The sequence below is a fragment of the Meriones unguiculatus genome, chromosome 6 (genome assembly GCF_030254825.1).
Source record: "Meriones unguiculatus strain TT.TT164.6M chromosome 6, Bangor_MerUng_6.1, whole genome shotgun sequence".
In the NCBI taxonomy this organism is placed as follows: domain Eukaryota; kingdom Metazoa; phylum Chordata; class Mammalia; order Rodentia; family Muridae; genus Meriones; species Meriones unguiculatus.
Genome location: NC_083354.1, coordinates 102,199,636 through 102,220,260, shown reverse-complemented (window position 1 = coordinate 102,220,260; position 20,625 = coordinate 102,199,636). Strand labels below are relative to the sequence as shown.

General features: G+C 41.3%; 2 protein-coding genes across 7 annotated transcripts in view; both read right to left on the bottom strand.

The window, feature by feature from the left end:
* Nucleotides 1-8,974, bottom strand: part of Mrps28 (mitochondrial ribosomal protein S28) — a 109,055-nt gene extending 100,081 nt beyond the window's left edge. Inside the window, exon 1 of the mRNA XM_021632365.2 lies at nucleotides 8,716-8,974. Within this exon, the coding sequence (XP_021488040.1) occupies nucleotides 8,716-8,928 (213 nt within the window). The 5' untranslated portion in view covers nucleotides 8,929-8,974. The remainder of the gene's footprint in view (nucleotides 1-8,715) is intronic.
* A 2,625-nt stretch (nucleotides 8,975-11,599) lies between these two features.
* The window catches only part of Tpd52 (tumor protein D52), an 86,870-nt gene continuing 77,844 nt past the window's right edge, over nucleotides 11,600-20,625 (bottom strand). For 5 of the 6 annotated variants that reach the window (XM_060385793.1, XM_060385797.1, XM_060385796.1 and 2 more), the window contains 3 exons: nucleotides 19,873-19,914; nucleotides 18,581-18,629; nucleotides 11,600-14,396 (listed from right to left, as the gene is read on the bottom strand). In XM_060385793.1, the coding sequence (XP_060241776.1) occupies nucleotides 14,274-14,396; nucleotides 18,581-18,629; nucleotides 19,873-19,914 (214 nt within the window). In that variant the 3' untranslated portion in view covers nucleotides 11,600-14,273. The remainder of the gene's footprint in view (nucleotides 14,397-18,580; nucleotides 18,630-19,872; nucleotides 19,915-20,625) is intronic. The other variant, XM_060385795.1, reaches the window with a different exon arrangement.

Sequence of the window (20,625 nt, the reverse complement as noted above, 5' to 3'; positions counted from 1 at the left end):
AACCAGAAATAAAAATATTTAAAATTATTTACATGAAACCCATCTAAGATGTTGTAAAAATAAATAAATCTACAAAGTATCCTTTAATGCCAATATTCTCAATAACCTAAAGTAGAAAGATGTTCCACTGTACAGACTCTAAAGTCCTTGCAAACCACCTTTACAATGTACTGAAGAGGGACAGAACACCCTTTACTGTAAGGAAATAGCCTGGACACAGAAAAACCCATTCTTTGCTCAATACTGCCATCTTTGGGCAGTTAATAAACGGGTTATAAACTGCAACAGTTTCCAACTCTAGTCATATTGTCTCAGTGACATAAGAGGGACTTAGAATTCATGAGAGAAAGGCTGGGATGTCACTCAGATACAGCAAAAGTCCATCATGGGCAAGGATTAGGCTTTGATTCCCTACCCCACAAAGGAAAAAAATACAGAAAATATATGTACAAAATTATCTTCAGCAAATATTTACCAGCCCTTTTATACACCAGAATAAGCTATATTATTATATACAGTAATGAATAATATTTGGTCCTTACATGCAAAATAAGCAAAACCACCAACCACTGAAAAATAGCATCCTCAAAGCTGGTGAACCAAAAGAAAAAGAGATGTGGCCACATGAGCACACGCGTAACCAAAGAAGCCATAGGCCTTTCAAGCTCCCTTTATCTAGTGAGAAATTAGGATAAAAAAAATTATGTGAATCAATTCTTGGCTGCTTGGCATACACGAAAATGCCACAATGAAACCCATGATGTAAAAAATGAGTGGGAATCACTTGAAATTCATTACTATATACATATTTTCTAATCTAAAAATAGGCATCTCAGTTGTTATTTTTGCATAATTGTTCAATCGTCAAACTAAGTTTTATTCCACCTTAAATAACCATATATTCCTACTCACATGTATGGCATCATGCAGTGGATGGCAATGAACTCTTTCCAAGAGTTGCAACTACAAAGTAAGACAAAACAGGCTCAGAAGTGAAACCATAGAGCTGTCAATGTGTGATAAAGGCAGAATGAAGCAAAGCACGGGACAGTCATAGGTGTTTCAGATGGTTGGTAAGACCAAGACTAAACAGAGGGTGAGTTTTACAGTGAATCAGCACATGAGAGATGCATCTCAGGGTGAAGAGCAATGTGTCTAGGAAACAGCAATGTTTATCTTAAAAAAAAAAAAAAAAAAAACACCAAGCATAAACCATCTTACTAATGAAATCTTACATAAAACTCCTATATACATTTATGGTATCTATCTGATTACAAGTATAACTGTAAGTTCATTTAGCAGGTAAAAAAAATATAAACATCAGCAATTTTCACTTAAAATCAGTTCACATTCCCCGAAATTTGGTTTGGTTATCCAACATCTAAACAATCCACTGCTGGCCGAGGACAGAGCTCAGCATCAGTGCACTTGCACAGCCATGTATGAGGGCCAAGGACGCGCTCCATCCTCAGAAATGCAGAACAACAAAGGCAAATGCAGACATAATGAAAAGGGGACGGGTGGTACAGAAACACTGTTCAGGGGAGTTCTTCTGTCTAGGCAGACCATACCCACCAAATGCAAATCGTGTGGAAGCTTCCTCCTGGTGGGCATCCTCTAGATTTGCTTTCATATTCTCACAAAGCCAAAAATGTACACTGTAGCATTATCTTTATTACAGGGAAATAAAACAGCAACAATCTAAACATTTTGAAGGAAGGTGTTTTCTAGTTAAATAAATTATGTTTTGGCCATAATATAAAAACATCAGCAGAACTGTTAATGCTGTGTATACACTGAACGTATGAAGCAAAAAGGAAAATACTCAACGTTTTACTTAGGTGAATATAACAATTTTCAGTCGTAGCAACTAAACTTCACTATGTTTATTGGCAGGGGCTAGTTTCAAGTGCTTTAAATACTGAATTATTTAAACTTGCAATAATCCCATGACTCAGATTTCTCACAAAAGGAAAAGAAGAAAACAGATACACAGTAGTTTTGTTTTTTAAAGAAACAGAGCTAGGAGAGGCTAGAAAGATGGCTCAGTGGTTAGGAACATTGGTTATTCTTCAAATGGACTGGGTTCACTTCCCAGCACCTACATAGTAGTTCACAGTTGTCTATACTCCAATCCCAGAGGATCCAACCCCATTGACTGGCCACACACACCACACACACACCACACACACACATGCAGTGCACAAACACACCCAAAAATAATTAAGAAATTAAAATACAGCTAGGAAACAAAGCAAAACCAAGAATTTAAACAAGGACTTTCTGAATCCAATGATGTAGCTGAAAAGTGTTTTTATAACATGAACCAATTCTGTTTTTAACTATATATACTATATGTAGTTATATATATATATATATAATTAGTCTATATTTGTGCTGTGTATGTTTGTATATACAAATGTACATAAACAAAATTCAAGGGGCATACATCTAAAAACTCTCCATCCTTGAGAATGCTTTACATTTTACATAATACCTTCCTGTACGATTTAAATGCTTTTTACCATCAATAAGAAATTAACTTTTTTTTTTTTAATCCAAATGCTGGCATTCTCCAGAAAAAATTAACAGGCTTATTTATAATAGTTATAAAGTTGAACTATATATAGGTATGAAGTTATATAGATACTATATATAGTAGTTATAAAGTTGAAATATATTCACTGAAACATTTTGTTTGCATTAATGCTTTACACCTTGCACTTACTTTAAAAATTAACATACAAATGAAAATGGAAAAATGGAAAAACTGCCAATACCTGATTTTTACCCCCTATTTTTCCACTCACAATCATAAACTTAGGTATCTTCTGATCCCATTGGGGAAAATATCAAACATTTAGCACTACTGATAACAGGAAGATGAGGAAAAAACTGTTTTGAGAATGAAATGTTTCCCCTCATAGTGGACTCTTAAGCCTATATGACATGCTACCTGGATATCTTTTGGCATAACTGTTAAACATTTGGCAAGGGTAGCACAAAACAGCCAACCAGAGAAGCCTCACTTGCTTCCTGCAAAGCACAATAGCTGCACACTGGAAGTGCAGATCTGTTTCAAAGTCCTGCGCAATTTCTCCCACTAGACACAGTAAGGGGAGCTAGTGAATCAGACATTTGGTGGACGTTTGATAGCATCTGATTTCATGGAGAGCCACAGTACCAGGCCTGTAACAATGAGGTTTCTTCACTCCTCCAATGCAGGGAACACTCTTGCAGGCGGGTTTTCGTATTCAGTTGTTTCCTGGGTGCTGTGCTACTGGTGAATTTGTGGGCAGGCTGTTTTGTGCAAGCCATGGTAATGCTCCTCCTTACTAAGCCCGCTTTCTCCTTCAGCTGGAGCTGGGCAAGCGAGAGGCGGCAGCAGCACTGCTATGGCTGCGAACACCTATTTAAACTCTTTTTAAATATTACTTTTATAATTTGTAAATAAACTCCTTCAAAAGTCCTGATCACAGTATTTATTTAATCTTCTAATTTTAGGTTACTCTTCAATTAATTAATTAATTAAACACAGGAACTCCAAAAAGTGATGTGAGACGCTTCAAAAAACTAAATCCCTCTCAATCCCTAACAACTGCTTGCATTCCGCATCACAAACACAAGACAGAAATGTACCAAAACTTCCAGTAAATATTAATACTAGCAGAGTATTTTCCGCTTCCTTACTACTCTAAAATCATTCTATTACTATTACTATTATTATTACTATTAATTTTATTATGAAGAAGCACATATAACTCTCAGCCCAAACTGTCGTATGTGTGCAGTGGTTTGCGGGTAGTCACTAGCAGGCGTAACTGAAGTTCCAGTATGAACTGTGGACTCCTTATCCATGCATCCACTTGGTAAAGCCTCACATTTACTCTTCACAGTCAACTTGACTAGACAATGCAATCATTGTGCAATGTAGGAGACACATCCCTGGGCATGCATGTGAGGGTGTCTCCAGAGAGATTCTGATGAGGAGGGAGACGGACCCTGAATGTAGGTGGCGCTATCCCACAGGTCCCACTCAGAAGAAGGGAAAAAAAATGGGAAAGAGCTGGGCACCACCACCCATCTCTCTGCTTTATGGCTGCAGGCACCTGGAAGGAGCTAGATCCTGCTCCTGACGCCCAGCCCCGCCTTCTCTACCAAGTGGGCTACGTCCTTTCTTCCATAAGCTGCTGTCGCCAGGTACTTGGTCCAAGGAAGGAGGAAAGTAACTAAGACAGCAAATGTTGCCGAGTACCTGCCATGGGTCACATACTGCTCAACAGCAGAAACAAACTAGAACAAGAGACAAAAAGACCTGACCCTCCTTAAAAAGCTCACTCTGTTGAGGAGAAAGCCATGAAAATCTTTATCCTAAAGTGTACTTATGTGGCACAAGCTAATATATCAGAAATTACCAATTCCTGTAAGTTAGGGTTAGACATGTGCATAGTGTCTTTGTTGTTTTGGGTTTTCTACCTCTCCAATGAAAAACTTGATTTTACTGTCTCACTGAATTGTACATTTCAACCTGTAGTTACAGCATGCAAAGACTTCCTTTTGAGGGGGAAGCTAGGAGAATGACATGCCACAGGACATATGTGGAGGTCAGAAAACAGTTTGCAGGAATTAATTCTCTCCAAGTCAGCAGGCTTGGCAACATGTGCCCCAACCCCAAGTGACATTTAAAATACCATTTACACAGACCCAAGCCAGTTTATGACTGTGAAAGGTAGGAGAATCACAAATCTTAAGCCAACCTCATGTGATATTGGGGAACCTGTCTCAGAAAAAAAAAAAAAAAAAAAAAAAAAAAAAAAAAACAAGCAAAATAAAATAGCTGTCACTGGAGCTGTGTTAGAACTTGAGCCCAGCACATACAGGGCTGTGGGTTTAATCCTCAGCTGCTGGGATTAAAGGTGTGCACCACCACTGCCTGAATAATGTTTTCTACTCTAAGTTAGATAAAGAAAAACTGTCCTTGGAGACTCCATACAGTATGAACTTGGCAGAGCAAACAAAAAATGCCCTGGGTCAGCCAGGAAACACCTTGCCACCTCCTAAGAAAACAGAACAGCCTAATTACAACAGTTCTCAGAAAGAACGGGAATCATGGTCACTCTCAATCTCAGATCTTTCCTTCATTAAACTGATCATTATTGACTATGTGAAACCCACAGATCTGATTAAGACTTCCAACAAGCAGTCCTTAATATAGGGAGGTTATTCTGGTTTGCTGGGTGGTCCTAATTTTATCCCCACAGAATGCAGAATGCAGGGTCATCATGAGGTAGTGAGTATGAGGACTCAGTTGTCACTGTCAGTTGTCAGCTTTGAAGTTGGTAGAAGGGGCCCTTGAGTCAAAGAGCACCATGTTCCCAGAAAAGAAGCAGACAAGGAAAGGTACTCCCCAAAACATAAAGAACCGAAACAGTGGTGCACACCTGTAATCCCAGAACTCAGGGAGACAGAGAAGGTGGATCTCTGTGAGCTCAAGGCCAGCCTTGTCTACAAAGTGAGTCCAGAATAGCCAAGGCTACACAGAGAAAACCTGTCCTGAAAAAACAAACAAAAAGAACTGGAAAATTTCAGTATCTCATTTTTAGGCCAGTGAGATTCCTTACGAACTCCTACTGTATACAAAGTGAATAAATTGTAATTAATATTAAAAATTTTAAATAAAAAGAAAGAAAGAATTCCTACTGTGCAAACTTGTACAGCCAGTATGGAAATCAGTGGTTCCTTCAGGAAGATGGGAACTTATCTACCTCAAGATCCAATTATACCACTCTTGGGCATATACCCAAAGGATGCTTCATTAAACAAGGACACTGCTCCATCATGTTCGTTGCTATTCTAGTCATAGAACAGAATCTAGAAACAACCTAGATATCCCTCAACTGAAGAATGGACTTAAAAAAAATATGTGGGACATTGACACATTAGAGTATTATTCAGCTATTACAAAAAAAAAAGAAAGAAAGAAAGAAAGAAAGAAAGAAAGAAAAGAAATCTGCAAGTAATGGACAGAACTAGAAAATCATCCTAGATGAGGTATCCCAGACCCAAAAAGAGAATTACAGTTATGTATTTGATGATATGTGGCTATTAGCTAAGTCGGTGATAACCAAGCTGCAATCTGTAGAACTACAAAGGTAGGTATAGAGTAAGGGACTAAAGAGACAAACAGATCTCCCTAGAAAAGGAAAATAGAATAGTTATGGAAGTTATGGATAGATATGGAAAGATTAAGTGGGGACAGGGAGAAAAGAGGGAGCCAAAAGAAATAATGTGGGGAGAGATCCCTAAAATTAAGGACCATTTGAGAGGCAGTATAAGAACTTAACACAGCAGAAACTTCCTAGAATATATACATACACAAAGGTAATCTAATTGAAATCGCCAAATAATGGGGGAGCCAGGGTCCTAACTGGCCATCTTGTCACCAAATGAAGCTTCCACTTCCAGGACTGTGTTACCACTAGTTGAGTTGTTGGCCAAAGGTCCCATGGGAATCCTCATTCAACCCAAGCTGTTGCCAAGACTATAGGTTGCTCTCCACAAACTGACAGCAGGGCCCCACTGCTGAAGACAACACCTATGCAACTCATGGAACATGAAGAGCCTTCACCCCCTACAGCCTAACACCTTTGGTACATGAAGGTACTCTACATACTACTAAAAGAGAAATATAAACACCAACCCAGCCACAGACCCTCTGATCTAAAATGGTGTCCTGCTTGCAAGATATGCTAGTGCAATGGTGGCACAGAGCTTATAGGAGTCACCAACCAATATCTGATTTGACTTAAGGCCCACTCCACAAGATGAGACACATACCAAACACTGCTTGGGTGACCAAGAACTTGAGACTAAATAGCCCAGGGATTTAGGGTAAGGATAAAGCTAAAGAATACTGCTAAAGTGATTAAAGGATGGATGGAGAGAGAGAAAAAAAGAGAGAGAAACAATGTACCAGTAAAACTACTCCAAATAACATTCTGCTATGCTCATAGATCAGTGCCTTAGCCATCATCAGAGAAGCTTCCTCTTGCAGCAGAGGGGAACAAATAAGACAGAGACCCACAGCCAGACATTATTGAGAGGTGGAACACTTAGCCCTAAGTGAGATGTCTCCATCAAATCCCTCCCCTCAGAGTAAGCCCTGGGGAAGAGGAGGTAGAAATGGTGGAAGAGCCAGAGGAGATGGAAGACACAAAGAGAACAAGGCCCCCTAAATTAAAATAAGCAATGCTCATATGAACTCCCAGTGACTGAAATAGCATACACACGGCCTGCACAGCTCTGCACTGGGTCCACTAAGTATACGTCATGGCTTCCAGCTTAGTGTTTTTATGGAACTCCTGAGTGGCAAACAAGTGGGTCAATTTCTTGTGCCTTCTCTTGGACTCTTTTCCTTCTATTTGTTTGTTTTGGCTAATTCCTATGTGTTATTTTTTTGTTTTAAAGAACTCCTACTGTCCTGTAAGTTTTTTTTTTTTTAAAGTGTTTTAAGCCACTACATGCGGCAAAAACCATATTCTGGTGTCCTTCCCATCAAAAGATCAAAGAAAAGTTTTGACACTGAAAACTAAAATGACTCTGCAATCTGGAGAAATGTCTACACAATGTACTGTTTCATACTATTTATTCCACAGGGGACAAGACCCTCAGTTTTCCTTATGTAACCTATTTCATGTATAATGGAATTTATTAATTAAAAAAATTCCAGCCTTAATGGCATATGCTTTTAATACCAGCACTCTGGGAGACATAGACAAGTGGATCTCTGTGAGTTCGAGACCAACTTGGTAGACAAAGAGAATTCCTGGACAGTCAGGGCTCTACACAGAGAAACCCTGTCTTGAAAAACAAAAAACCAAAACAAACAAATCCCAGTCTTGTCCTTATTTCTATTTCCACTACTTCACGTTGCTAAACGTTTTATCCTATTTAACAAGTTTTGGTTTACACAAATGGGAAAAAAAAACATTAAAAAAAAGGTTATTTTCAGTAAAGAAAAGTGAAACAGTGACAGATTACATCATACACCCAGTTCACAGTAGCTGTATCTGTCATTCACCCATCAATAAGATTACGATGTTTATGACAGGCCTGGGGCCTTATACTACAGCTCCTTGAGGCAGAGCTAAGACCTGGAGCCCTTTTCCCAGGGGTTCCCAAAAGTCCCAGGGGTTGCCCCAAAAGCCCCACTGGCTGGCTGGCTCGCCGAGAATGACTCTAAAGGCTATTCGGGTGGAGAGAACCCATCCAGCCACAAATGAGGCAGAATACAAAGTATGAGTCACAAGCTCGCTGCTGGAAGTCAAGGGTAGGAAGCTACACCTTGATGCTCCAGTCCCTCTCCGCTCGGTCCCTAAATCACTGGTATGACTAGTTAGTCACTAGTTAGTTCCATACCAACAGTGACAGAAGATCGTCCTCTCCCTAGTGTCTCAGATTAGCCCCACCCCAACACTCACAGGATACTAGTCCCCCATTGCTGTCCCATCCCCAGCGTCGCAAATTAGCCCCACCTCAACACTGACAGAATCCTGCCCGCCCCATCATGCCGGCCCCTCCCAAGTGCCGCAGGTTAGCATCATCCCAACACTGGGGGAATCCTGGCCCCCTAGCTGGCCCCTCCCTGGTGTCACGAGCTCAGCCCCACCCCACGCTGGCCCCGCGTCGGGACGTGGCGTCGCGAGGCCTGCTCACCAGTCCGCCGTGCTCCGCCTTCCGCTGCAGCTCTGAGTGTCGCTTCAGAGCACTCGAGAGGCCGCCCGCGCGCGCCCGAAGAGCGGAGGGGTCGTGGATCGCGCCCTCGGGGCCGCTGTCCGAGCATGCATTTCGAAAGGGCTTGGAGAAGAGACGCGCTCTCAAGAAACGGCTCCCAGCAGTCCCGGCATGGAAGCCACACAGCGCCGCCATGACGCCTGCGCGACCCCTCACCTTTGGCCTCTTCCGCACGCTGGCAGGTCAAGGGGCGGGGCGGGGAGGGCTCCGCCCACTGCCTGATGGCGGGCGGGCGGGCGGGCGGGGCGGGGCGGGGCGGGGCGGGGCGGGGCGGCGAGGCGCGTGCCTCGCAGAGGAGGCGGGGACGCTTCCACTGCGGTACCCCGAGGTCTTCACCGGTCTTCTTGATAATCTGTCGGGAGTGGGAAGCCCCAAGGTCGTGAGCGCATCCTGTTGCCTTGTTATTCAGCATTCCCGAATGTGTCGTGCTTGACACTTGAAATAATTCTTAGCGTCCGAAATTCCGGGAAGGAAGAGAAGATTGCCTTTGAAGTAGGCGCAAAGCAGTTTGCGAAACTGGTGGTGGGTCTGTCCTCGGCCCAGTCAAGCACTACAAAAGCCATCAGTGCCGCTTTCTCCGGGCTGCTTACCATCCTTCTTGTGACTTAAGTTTCCGAATATGCCCAGGTTTGGCAAGCACTTCCATCACCCCCACAAATACTATATATGTTTTGATTGTTTCGTCCCCAGCATTTGTTGTCCCTTCACTTCAGAGTCAAACATAACCAATCATAAAGAAGTGTTTGCCAATTAAGTGGGCCATTTGTCTAACCACCAATTCGATGTTATCCTACAAAGTTCCAAATCTGGAGCAGATGTCAGTTTTCTATGCCATTTGCAAGAAAATACTTTTTAAAAAAAAAAAAAAATCAGGGTCTCATGTAGCCCAGACTGGTCTTGAGCCTCACTGTAGCTGAAGCTGACCTGAACTTCATGCTTTTCCCTGAATGGTGCGATTCTGCAAGCATTGTCACTACCAGGGCCAGGACAGACCCTCTTTATGTCATTGGCTGTTAATTTGAATCCTCCTCAATGTCATAGGTGTATACTGACCTTGGAATGGTGCATAATTTTACAACTCACCTAAGACTCAACATTATCACTGTAGAGAGAATCCTACAAATTCAGTAATTGCCTGAAAGGTAGCTTCTACTCCAGATGAGACCTCCTTCTACACACTTGCCTCTGCTGAGAGTTAAGTGGATTCTTGTCTAAAATGTTATTCTCTATGGTTATTGCCTTCAGTTCCTTTGTTAAACTAAAACATGGCCAGTGATCTTTAAGAGCCCTCAGTAGTCATGGGCAACCAGTATCATATTGCTGATTTGGTTTCCCTGCCTGGGAAGAGCCAAGTTTAAAGAACTAACTGCTTTGTAAACTCCAGTGCTTGCTTGGCATGCCAAGGCCCCAGGTTCAGTCTTCAGCATAAAACCTACACCTGGATGAACAGATGAAGCTACTAAGGTCCGACTTTTAAACCTAATATACATGTTGCCTCACCTAGAGGATAAAGCTGTTGAGTTTTGAAACACTTGTCGCATTTCCAAATTCATTTGTTTTTGTAATTGCCCTTTTGACTATGAGGTAATTCCATTTCTGACGTCTTAAAAGTGTAAAAGCTGTGGCCAGACAATGAATGAGGGTCCCACTGGGGTTGAAGCCCATTTTGCAGTGTGTGTCACCCATGAGTTGTAAATATGTATATAGATGTTTGCATGTACATATATCTGTCTGGTTTTTGTACATGTTATATGTGTGTCAATTGTCTTTCTGTATTAAGGAGCTCCTTTTGTATCATCCATTGAATGTGTGTATGAATATGTACAGATCTACACATCTGTCTATATGTATGTATGGGCTGGTACTATGGAACTAACAGTCAGAATTTGTTGCAGTTTCTACAGAGGAGATGTTAGCAGAAATCAGCATCATCGTCACATGTAAGCCTGTGGGAATTTGTTGAAGTTTTTAACTTATCCACCCTTTTCCCTTGAGTGTGTGTGCATGAGTGATCACTCCTTACTTTCTCTCCTCTTCCCTTTTTATCAATTCACAAATACATTAGTAGATTCCAGCCCTAACCATCAGCCTCTTAAGATAAGCAGGCTGACATTTACTTTAGGCTTGCTGAGCCCTCTTCACTGGCCTGCTCCTGTGCAGGAGCTAATCTCAGATCAAAGAGTCTCTTTTTACAACCCCCTGCAGTTTGGGCTAGAAGCTGCCTTTACAGCAGCAGCTGCAGGAAAATAGTGGTCAGTTTAAATTTCCTCCTTAGCAGCACTGCAGCCAGTCCCTAATCCTAGAAAAGGAATCCTGCACTCTCTCTCCTCTTCTTCATTGAGTCATCTGTCTGATCAGTTGCCTGAGCCATCAGCTTGGCCACCCAAGGAATAAAGCAAAACCCAAGTGATACATCGAAACCTGGATTTTGCATCCTAATCCAGATTCTACCCTGGATCTTGCCAATACAGAGTAAGACTTTGGCAACATATATACAAATACATAATGAAAAATAATCTTACTTTAAAAGGAAAACAAAACTACTAAAGAATCCAGGATCCTGACAGTTGTTCCATGCTGTGTCTCCTCTGCCTCTCTTTTGCTGAAATAATCATTTAATGACTACTGAATCCTGAATCTTTCCAATACGATGATTAAATAAAGACAGCTGCTGTGTTTTTGGTTGGTTGGTTTGGTTTTCCTGTTTTACATGTCAAGATCTGAAGAGTTTGAGAAAAGTTACATAGTTGATTCACCCCTTTCCTGGAAGACGGGAAATACATAAAAAAATTAAAAAAAAAAAAACTATACCCAAATTATAGTTTTTATTGTTTCCAAGCACTTCACAGAAAATAGTGTACCTTAATTAAAAGATCCAGAAATAGTTCAAATTAAACATTCTTCTGTATGAGTTACTAAGATCATAATCCAGGTAATGAGCTCTCTTTCATTAATTTCTCAGGTTCTAAACTATAAAAATTCTTGCTAAGTTTTCCGCAGACCCCTTGAGTTAGGGAAAACTGCCTTTGGGCCTCAGAGATCTTCCGCTATTTTATGTCCTTAAATATCGGAGATTTCACAACTATTTGAGCTTTCTCTTTTGTTGTTTTCCCAGTAGAATGGCCCCAACCTCTTTGGAATATTTCTGTTAATTGCTGTGTTTCAAATCTTCTCAGTATCTGTGAATTCAATAATGACTCTCCCACAAATATTTTTAATATTTTTGAATATTCTAAAATCCACATTAGTCCTTGATCAGTTTGTAACTTCTTTGACGAGGCAGGGTACCTTCTAGTGGATTAACTTTTTAAGTGTAGGAAGAGGTCTAGAAACGTAACTCTCTAATTTTTTTCTTTCACACTCATCCCCTGAATTTACTCATAGAGATCCATTCTATTCCCACCAAACACTTCTATCATTTTCCTCATATGAGAGTTCTCGTTACAAAATTTGTATGAAACAAAACAAAAAATACTGCCCTCTTAACCCATTTTGCCTGGTTACAAATACAAAGTGGGCAACCAGGAAACAGTCTGTTAAAAAGATGTTGGAATGGAAACAAATAAAATACTAATTTGTAAAAGAACCATTATATTGAATAATCACAATATTTCTCTAAAGAGACAAACATCAACAGACCCAGTCCTCTAGAAAACTGCTTCCCGAATACCAGTTGATTTTATCATACAAGCTTTATCCAGGTAAATTGTGGGTCAAGCGTAAGATAGTACTGTAAGTTGACATGTGACCACAGTCATCACTGATAATTCCAGGAGTCTAAAAAGTCTTTAGGTCTAGATAGCTATGACAATGCTAAAACAGATCACCTTGGAGGAAACCCTCCATGAAACCTATTTGTCGCTCTTTAGGAAGCACCAACAGTTCTATGAGAGATACGACTTGAAATTTTTTTTTATACTAAGGTATTGTTGATAACTCCAAAGGATGTAAGGCATTAATACAAATGAGCTCTTTTACCACTGGCTTAATAAATATTGAAACCTTTACTACTGATACATAGACTTTATTGAGATTTTTCACGTGTAACAGAGCACAGTTTCCATTGCATCCAAGTACCAGTCCAGAATGGCAGCATGTCATTTTGTAACGACCGACATCTGTGGCTTTTCAGATTTGGTTTGCAGAAATATTATCCTCAGTTAAATCTGGTCATGCTTTTGAGAAATGCTTTAGGTCACTCCAAGCTTGGCAATTAACATTTGGCATGGACGAAGGATAAAACAACCACAACTGATAAATAACAGATGTAACCTCGTAGGCCAAAAACACATACAGCACAAGGAATCGGGAGCGGGTCAGTAGTAAGCACAGCTAATATAGGAGCTTAGCAGACATGTCTGGAAGCTTTGATTCACGAGTCCCAGCAGTTCTCAAAGCAGGGACAATGTCTACAGTGCAGTTTACAATCGCTGACACACTGAAAGCAAGTACAGCATAGCGAGCTCATCTGTATTAATGCCTTACATCCTTCGGAGTTAACAATACCTTATCATATAAGTATAAAAAAAATTCAAGTCGTATTTCTCATAGAACTTTCTGTGCTTCCTAAAGAGTGATAAACAGGTTTAATGGAGGCAGCAGTTTCCTCCAAGGGGGTCTATTTTAGCATTTTCATAGCTATCTGGACCTATATAGACTTTTTAGACTCCTGGAATTATCAGTGATGACTGTGGTCACATCTCAATTTACAATAACACCTTATGCTTGACTCACGATGTTATTTGTCAGTTTACCTGAAACTAAATTTTAATCTTGTAAAAGAAAAAAAAAAAAAAAACACGTGTAAGTGGCATATTAAACAATATGCTGAAATAGTTGTTGCTACAAATGACAATTACGAAGGATACGGGAGGGGACCCCACAATCATGCCACTGCAAGTTTGAGTTTCTGCATGTTTTTAACTTACAGAACACACCTGTCTACTTTAGACTGAAGTCTTCGGGAACCCAAAATATGATTCTCACACATATAAGAGAATTTTGCTGGTTGTTTCTCCTTTGAAAGTAATAAAATAATTCCAAAACTTTTAATAACCAGAATTTAGAAAAGAACAATTTTAGTTCAAATCAAGTGTACAGAGACTCAAAAAGGAAAAAACAATGACACAAATAGAAAAGAAGAATCAAAATAGAATCCCAGATGTTGAGTGATTTTGTGAAGCAGAAACCCAGTGGCCACCTGCAGCTTCCTGTCATTCTGGTGAGCGCCTTGGGACTATGGGGGCTCTGTGATGCTAGGCCCTATATAAAGGGCCCTCTGTGCACACTAAAGAGTGTTTCCATGGAGTGGAGGTGAAGTTGGTTTCACTTTGTTTAATTCACAAACTATTTGGTCAAAGAAGTAAGTAAAGCTAAACAAAAGCACTCTGGTTGGAATCTGCGGCCATGAACGTTGACGAGATGTGCTTGGATCTCACGTGCAGCACCTGGCAGTGGGCAGCAGAACAGAGGTCGGCATCTCAGGGACTCTCCTGTGTCTGTTCCGGAGGAGGCTCCATGTCCGTGGAGTGAGTAGCCTTTGCTGCGGAATTCAGAACTTCTCCAAAATCTGCGCCAGCAGTCTTGGTTCCTCCTACTTTATACTTAAAAAAAAAAAAAAAAAAAAAAAAGCATAAAAAAGAAAGGACATCAATGAAACAAAATTAACTGCCTCCGCCAAAAGGAACTCTAAATTTACTTTCAAGAACACAGGGGGCCTCTCATGGCCCAGTTATTACATACAGGTGATGCGAGAGCTGCTGGCATGCTCACGGCAGCTTAAGAGTTAACACCTGCTTTCTTCTTTGCTGAAACACATCCCCCCATCAGCTAATTGAGCCCCACCAGAAATTCTACTTAAAGAACTCTGCATGCTGTTATTCCCATGTATCTCCTGACCTCTGTAGATGCTTGATAAACATTTTGTAGTCAGTCTATTTCATTCAGCCACATTCATTCAGAAAGTACAAATGGAAGGGAAAAATATTTTTCCAGGTGGACTGAAAGCTTTTTAGCCCTTTCCTACATAAAGGCTTGGCGTAGCCAAACAGAACAGTAATGGTGTCACACCTTTAACCCCACCGCTCAGGGAGGCAGAGGCAGGCGGATCTCTGTGAGTTCAAGGCCAGCGTGGTCTACAGAGTGAGTTCCAGGGCACCCAAGGCTACACAAACAAACCCTGTCTTGTTTTAAAAAAAAAAAAAAATCTGGCCTACAGTCTCAACATCATCGGGGGGCTTGTCAGAGAGCCAGGATGTCAGAACTGGAATCTTAACACCAGAGGGACCGGTCCCTGAGGAACTTTGTGTGTACTAGATTTAAGGAGAGCTATTCTCCAATCTACCATGCCTGAAACTGTCACTCAATATTTGTTTGAATGCTGCATATGCCTGACATTTCTATTCTATTTCACAGGGGTTTTTTGTTGTTGTTTTGTTTTTTGTTTTTTTCTCAAAACTAATCGCTTGCTGTAGCAGCTCATGCCTAAAACTCAAGAGCCTGGGGCAGGACAAGCGCCATAAGTTGGCTCTCTGGCCCGGGCTGTACTGTAAGTCCCTGTGAAACACTGTCTCACAAGACGCAAACCACAGCTCTGCTGCTCAGTGTGTCACTTCATGCTTATCAGTGCTCACCGACTGTTACATGTAACGATGCAATGTGACAGCTAACACTAGGAAACCAGCCAGTGACCAGGAATACGTGTGCAGTGGATTCAAACTCGACCTTCCTGTTACCCCAGTCTTGACTGGGCATCGTCTAAACACTGGAATCTAAATGAGCTTTTTTTTTTTTTTTTAACCTCCCATCCAATTGGAAGAATTTGCACGACTTGTACCTACTATTAAAATTCACTGACATACATTCATTAACTCTAAGAAATTGTTACAACTCCTTGCCATTCAGCATAGGCAAAGGTGAACTGTGAACTCCCCTCAAGTGGTCCCTCTTCCATTCCCCTTTCCTCTCCAGGGAAGCCAATGAAACCCTTCAAGCAAGAAAATAATCTTTACATTGTTTCACTTCACTGTTTGCTCCTTAAAATTCTAAGTAGAAGAGCTTAAAATGTTATGTATCTTAATATTAAATTTAAAGATGTTTGTTAAAAAAAAAAAAAACTTGTATAGCCCAGCATCTACACAATTGGCAGAACAACATGCAGAACTGTGCATGGGCCATCCTCTGGTTCCACAGCAGATTGCTTTTGTCCTGGCCTAACTTCCAAATATCTCCACATTTAGTCCCATGCTAGCACCTGAATTTATCCACTGTCCTCTTTGGCCTGGATTGCAACTCCTACCTCTCAACTCATCCTGTTCATGATCCGTACCCTCCCTTCACTGTGCAAGGCCACCAGCAAAGCTTTTTGGTAAAAATGTACAGAAGAAAGTGTCAATGGCTTCACATTTCCACAAGACCAGGTCATCATTTCTCAAAGAGGCCTGAAAGCCTATTAATGAGAGGCCTTCCCTGACTTTCCCTTCCTGTCTCCCGGGATGCATGGAACCCTCAGCTTTCTCTGTTACAGCCACATGCTCAAAAACTACAGATAACTGAATCTATCCAAAATCTCAGTGCACAGACATGTTGACCCTAAGCTTAAATGGATACAAGTATAATCTGGCAAAAGCATCCCAAGCTTACAACCACAAGTTTCTTTAGCAACAGCTGCTCAATATACTTTGTAAAGCTATATTTTATGTTTCTATCTGCGATGGATAGTTTAATATCAACTTGAGACAAGCTACAGTCACCTTAGAGGAGGGAATCTCGACTGACAAAAATAAGATCAGGTTGTAGGCAAGCTTTTGGGACATCTTAATTAATGACTGATGAGGGATGGGCCTAGCCCATTGTGGGTGGTTACATTCCTGGGCTGGTGATCCTGGCTGCTATAAGAAAGCAGGCTGAGCGAGCCATGAAGAACAAGCCCCCATGGCCTCTGCCGCGTCTGAGTCCCTGTTCTGACTTCCTTCAGTGATGGTCTATGATCTGGAAGTGTGAGCCAAATAAACCCTTTCCCTCCCAGCTTGCTTTGGGCCACGGTGTTTCATCACACCAATAGTAATCCTAGCTAAGACATCATCTCGATGCTAAGTCATATGTGACAAATGGACTATACTATAATCTATAGAAGGTTAACACAGCAAGCGACCAAGCAGTCCTTCTTATCTCAGGGATCCTGACTTCTGACTAGATATTTCGAAAACTAACACTCAGGACAGACATCAGGAGAGGCAGGGAGAGTCCAAACAATCTTGAAAACTGAGTCACAGCAAACCCTGACTCTTTCAAATGCAGCTTGTCTTCAGATGTATGAGCTGGCATTGAGATTCTGAGTGAAGCCAGTTTCATGGACCAATCTAGAAACATGAGTGTGATGTACGTTTGTATTCATCCAATGTGCACTGAGCAACATACAAGAACTATTCGAGGCGCCTAAGCAGTATTCCTGAACAAAAAGAAGGGTTCCTCCACTCACGGGAATTAAAAGAAGGGCTCCTGCAGTCATGGGCTCACATACATAAAGTTGTAAGACTGTGTGTACAGGGTGATTCCTCAACCAACAGTCATAAATTTACATGCAGACTGGGAAGTCAATGCTAAAAGTCCAGACCACTGTACAGCATCAGATCTCTCCTACTGAGAAAGGAAGGCACACCCTGCCTTTGTAATGTGCTGAAATTACAGGTGGGTATCACCTTGCCATGCTATCAGCTCCAACTGTAGCCACTACAATCAAGATTGAATAAAGAAATAATCACACAGGCTTCACATGAGTACTATAGAATAGAATATCAGGAGTTCCAAGCAGGTACACCTGGATGCCATTTGTGATCCTAAGGGCTGCTATGTTTTTGCTTTGATTTTAGTTTGGGGTTAGTTTTTATTTGGTTGGTTGGTTGGTTGGTTGGTTGGTTGGTTTGGAATTTTTGTTTGTTTTGGTGTTTTTGTAACATGGTATCACTCTGTAGCTTGAGCTAGCATCAAATTCTAGGCAATCTTGCCTCAGCCTCAAAAATTCTGGGATTACATGCATGAGACACTATGCGCAATTCTCAGAATATGATTTTGTAATCATCTTGGAACTAATGCAATTTATAAAGCTAATCATGGAAGGATGTATACCTTCAATATTGGGGATCAAAAGGTTATTATGATCAAGATACACCCTATAAACGTGTGAAAGCGCTAAACAATAAATAAACATATGCTTCAAAATAATAAAAGGCAGGCAGTGGTGGCACACTCTTTTAATCCCAGGCAGGTAGATCTCTTGAGTTCTGAGTTTGAGGCCAACCTAGTCTACAAAGTGAGTTCTAGGACAGTTAAGGCTACTCAGAGAAACCTTGTCTCAAAATATAAAACAAAACAAAACAAAAAAAAACCAATGCTACTACCAATAATAATAATAATGACTAACTTAATGACATTAATGAACTCAATGTAATAAAAGAATTAACACAATATCCAAAAAATAAAGATACTATCCATTCTAAGGACTATATAAACAGACATCAAATATAACGTTGATGCACAATAATCAGTAACAATGGAATAGGTTTGGGTATAGCATAACAGCTAGGACAGGGTAGAAGAACCAACTTGTTAGTATTTTGTTTTCTAGATTAAAAAAAAAAGCAAATTTTGTTCAATTATAAGAATACCTGAAATAAAGCAGACATCTGAGGTGTTGTTATTTTTATGTGATTAACATACAACAAAGAGACTTCAAACATATAGCAAAGAGGCATCAAACAGCCTGAAGTAAGTTCACCCCTTTACTTGCCTTTAAGTTTTCAACTTTTTCTTCAAGTGACTTGAAAGTTGGAGAGTTTCTATGAAAATAGAAAAAAAAAAAAAAAAGGAAAATTACAATCGCCATGGAAAAAAATCAGACGTCTCTGAAGCATCACTGACTACATTTCTCCTTGCTGCTACTCCTGATTAGGAAAAGAGGATGTGCTTCTCTGCAAGTACGAGCACAAACACTCTGCACGGGTAAGACCAGCTTCTGAGCTAGCATGTCTACAAGTTTGCTTTTCAGTTCACGAAGACAGCCGCTCCGAGTCTAAGTGATGTGTCTGTCACACAGACATGTACAGACAAAAAAAGAAGCCAGGCAAGGCCAGCTGTCACCTCCCTAACAACTCATCAGAATGCAGGGAAATGCCACCATGAGAGCCCCTGCACGTGGGCACGATGCTTTAGATCTGTGTTAGCATCTCTTCTTGCAAGGTAGGATTCCCAAACATGAGCACACGCCACGCTGCTGGTACGTTCCATCTTAGGGACTCCAATTCCCAGAGAACGGTGTCAGACAGACAAGGAAGGGACTGGGAGAAATCAGAGAGCTTTGAAACCTCCACACTTGGGGCTTCTGTCTCTCACCCCCAGGTTCCTAGCCATTGGACCTTAAATACCCAACCTGCTGCAAAGGTAAAAAGAGCAGAGGAGAACAAAGCCAATGGTTGTTGACCAACCCCACTCCATGCTTCCCCAGGCCAGCTGTAGCAGCAGCTGCAGCTCCTCCCGGGGACACACTAGGAAAATGAATTCTCAGGCCCCACCCCTGCTCTAGACTCAGAAACCCTAGGGAGTGGGTCCATGATTCCCACATGGACTTGAGTCCAAGCCAAGGATTTATACTGTTAGGAGCCTCTGCCCCCTACACAGGTTAAATTAAGGCCAGCTACAGGTGCCCAGTGAAGAAAGCTGGCTCCAAGGGAAGCCGAGTGGGAGGGTGGAGGCAGGGGCGGGGGTTGCCACCAAAGCTAACATAGACAGGAGAAGGGACAAAATAACCCTAAACCCCAAGAGAAGCCTCATTCTACACTGGCATGTGCTTTCCGATTCAACTGCTTTCAGATAAAGATTTAATAAAATAAAATTGAAATAGTAATTATTTTCAAGAAAACTTGAATCTCACATTTTGGATCTCAACACTGTAAGAAAAGTAACTGCAAACTGTAACTGTTAAATGCATAGCTAGTTAGAGGCAGAATTCTAGTTCCCTACTCAGTGGCTGGGGTTGAACACCCAAACCGAGGGCAGGAAGCACCTTGTAAACACATACTTTACCTCATGGCAGGCATGCTAACCGAATGCTGAATGGAGCGTATACTGAGAGGCAGCATTAAAAAGAGACAGAGACAAGTTAGTGTACAGTGACTCCACGGGAGAAGCTGACCACACCTGATAAATAAATAAAGCTTTCTGACAGTTCATTCTCTGTGAACAGGCTTTTTGAGGTGAGAGGTAGATAAAGTTATGCCAAGAGAATTTACTTTTTGAGCCACTCACAAACCAATTTCAGCCAAATCATTATTAGTGCGAACAACACAAGGGTGTCCTTCCTTCCTTCTCGCTGTGAAAGCGTTAAAATGCTTTTCCTGGCTCTCCAAGGCACCAAGTCTCAGAGGAGAAATGGGAGCCCAAGGTAACAGCAGAAAACTGAGAATGGATGTGGGTCTTTAGGAGTCCTGATTCAGCGTTCATCACCTCCCCTCAAAAGTAAAGCATGCACACACCAGGAGCATACACACACGGGCACACACCCTGCTGGGCGACAGCAACCACCTTTCTTTAGCTATTTGTTTCTAGGCTGGAACAGACCAGTTTCTAAATTTAAGGACTCTTAAGTTGTTACAAATTCCACAGCACTCCTTAGCCATAACGGTATTTGCTCTTCAATGAAAGACACTTAGACTTGATCTCAAGACTTCCTAGAAGATCATTCAAGCACCAATCAGCTCTTCACATTCTGGGGTTCAATTTGTACCCCATAACAGTACAGTTCATTGATTGGCAAAGCTTTTGAGCCTGCTCTTCCTA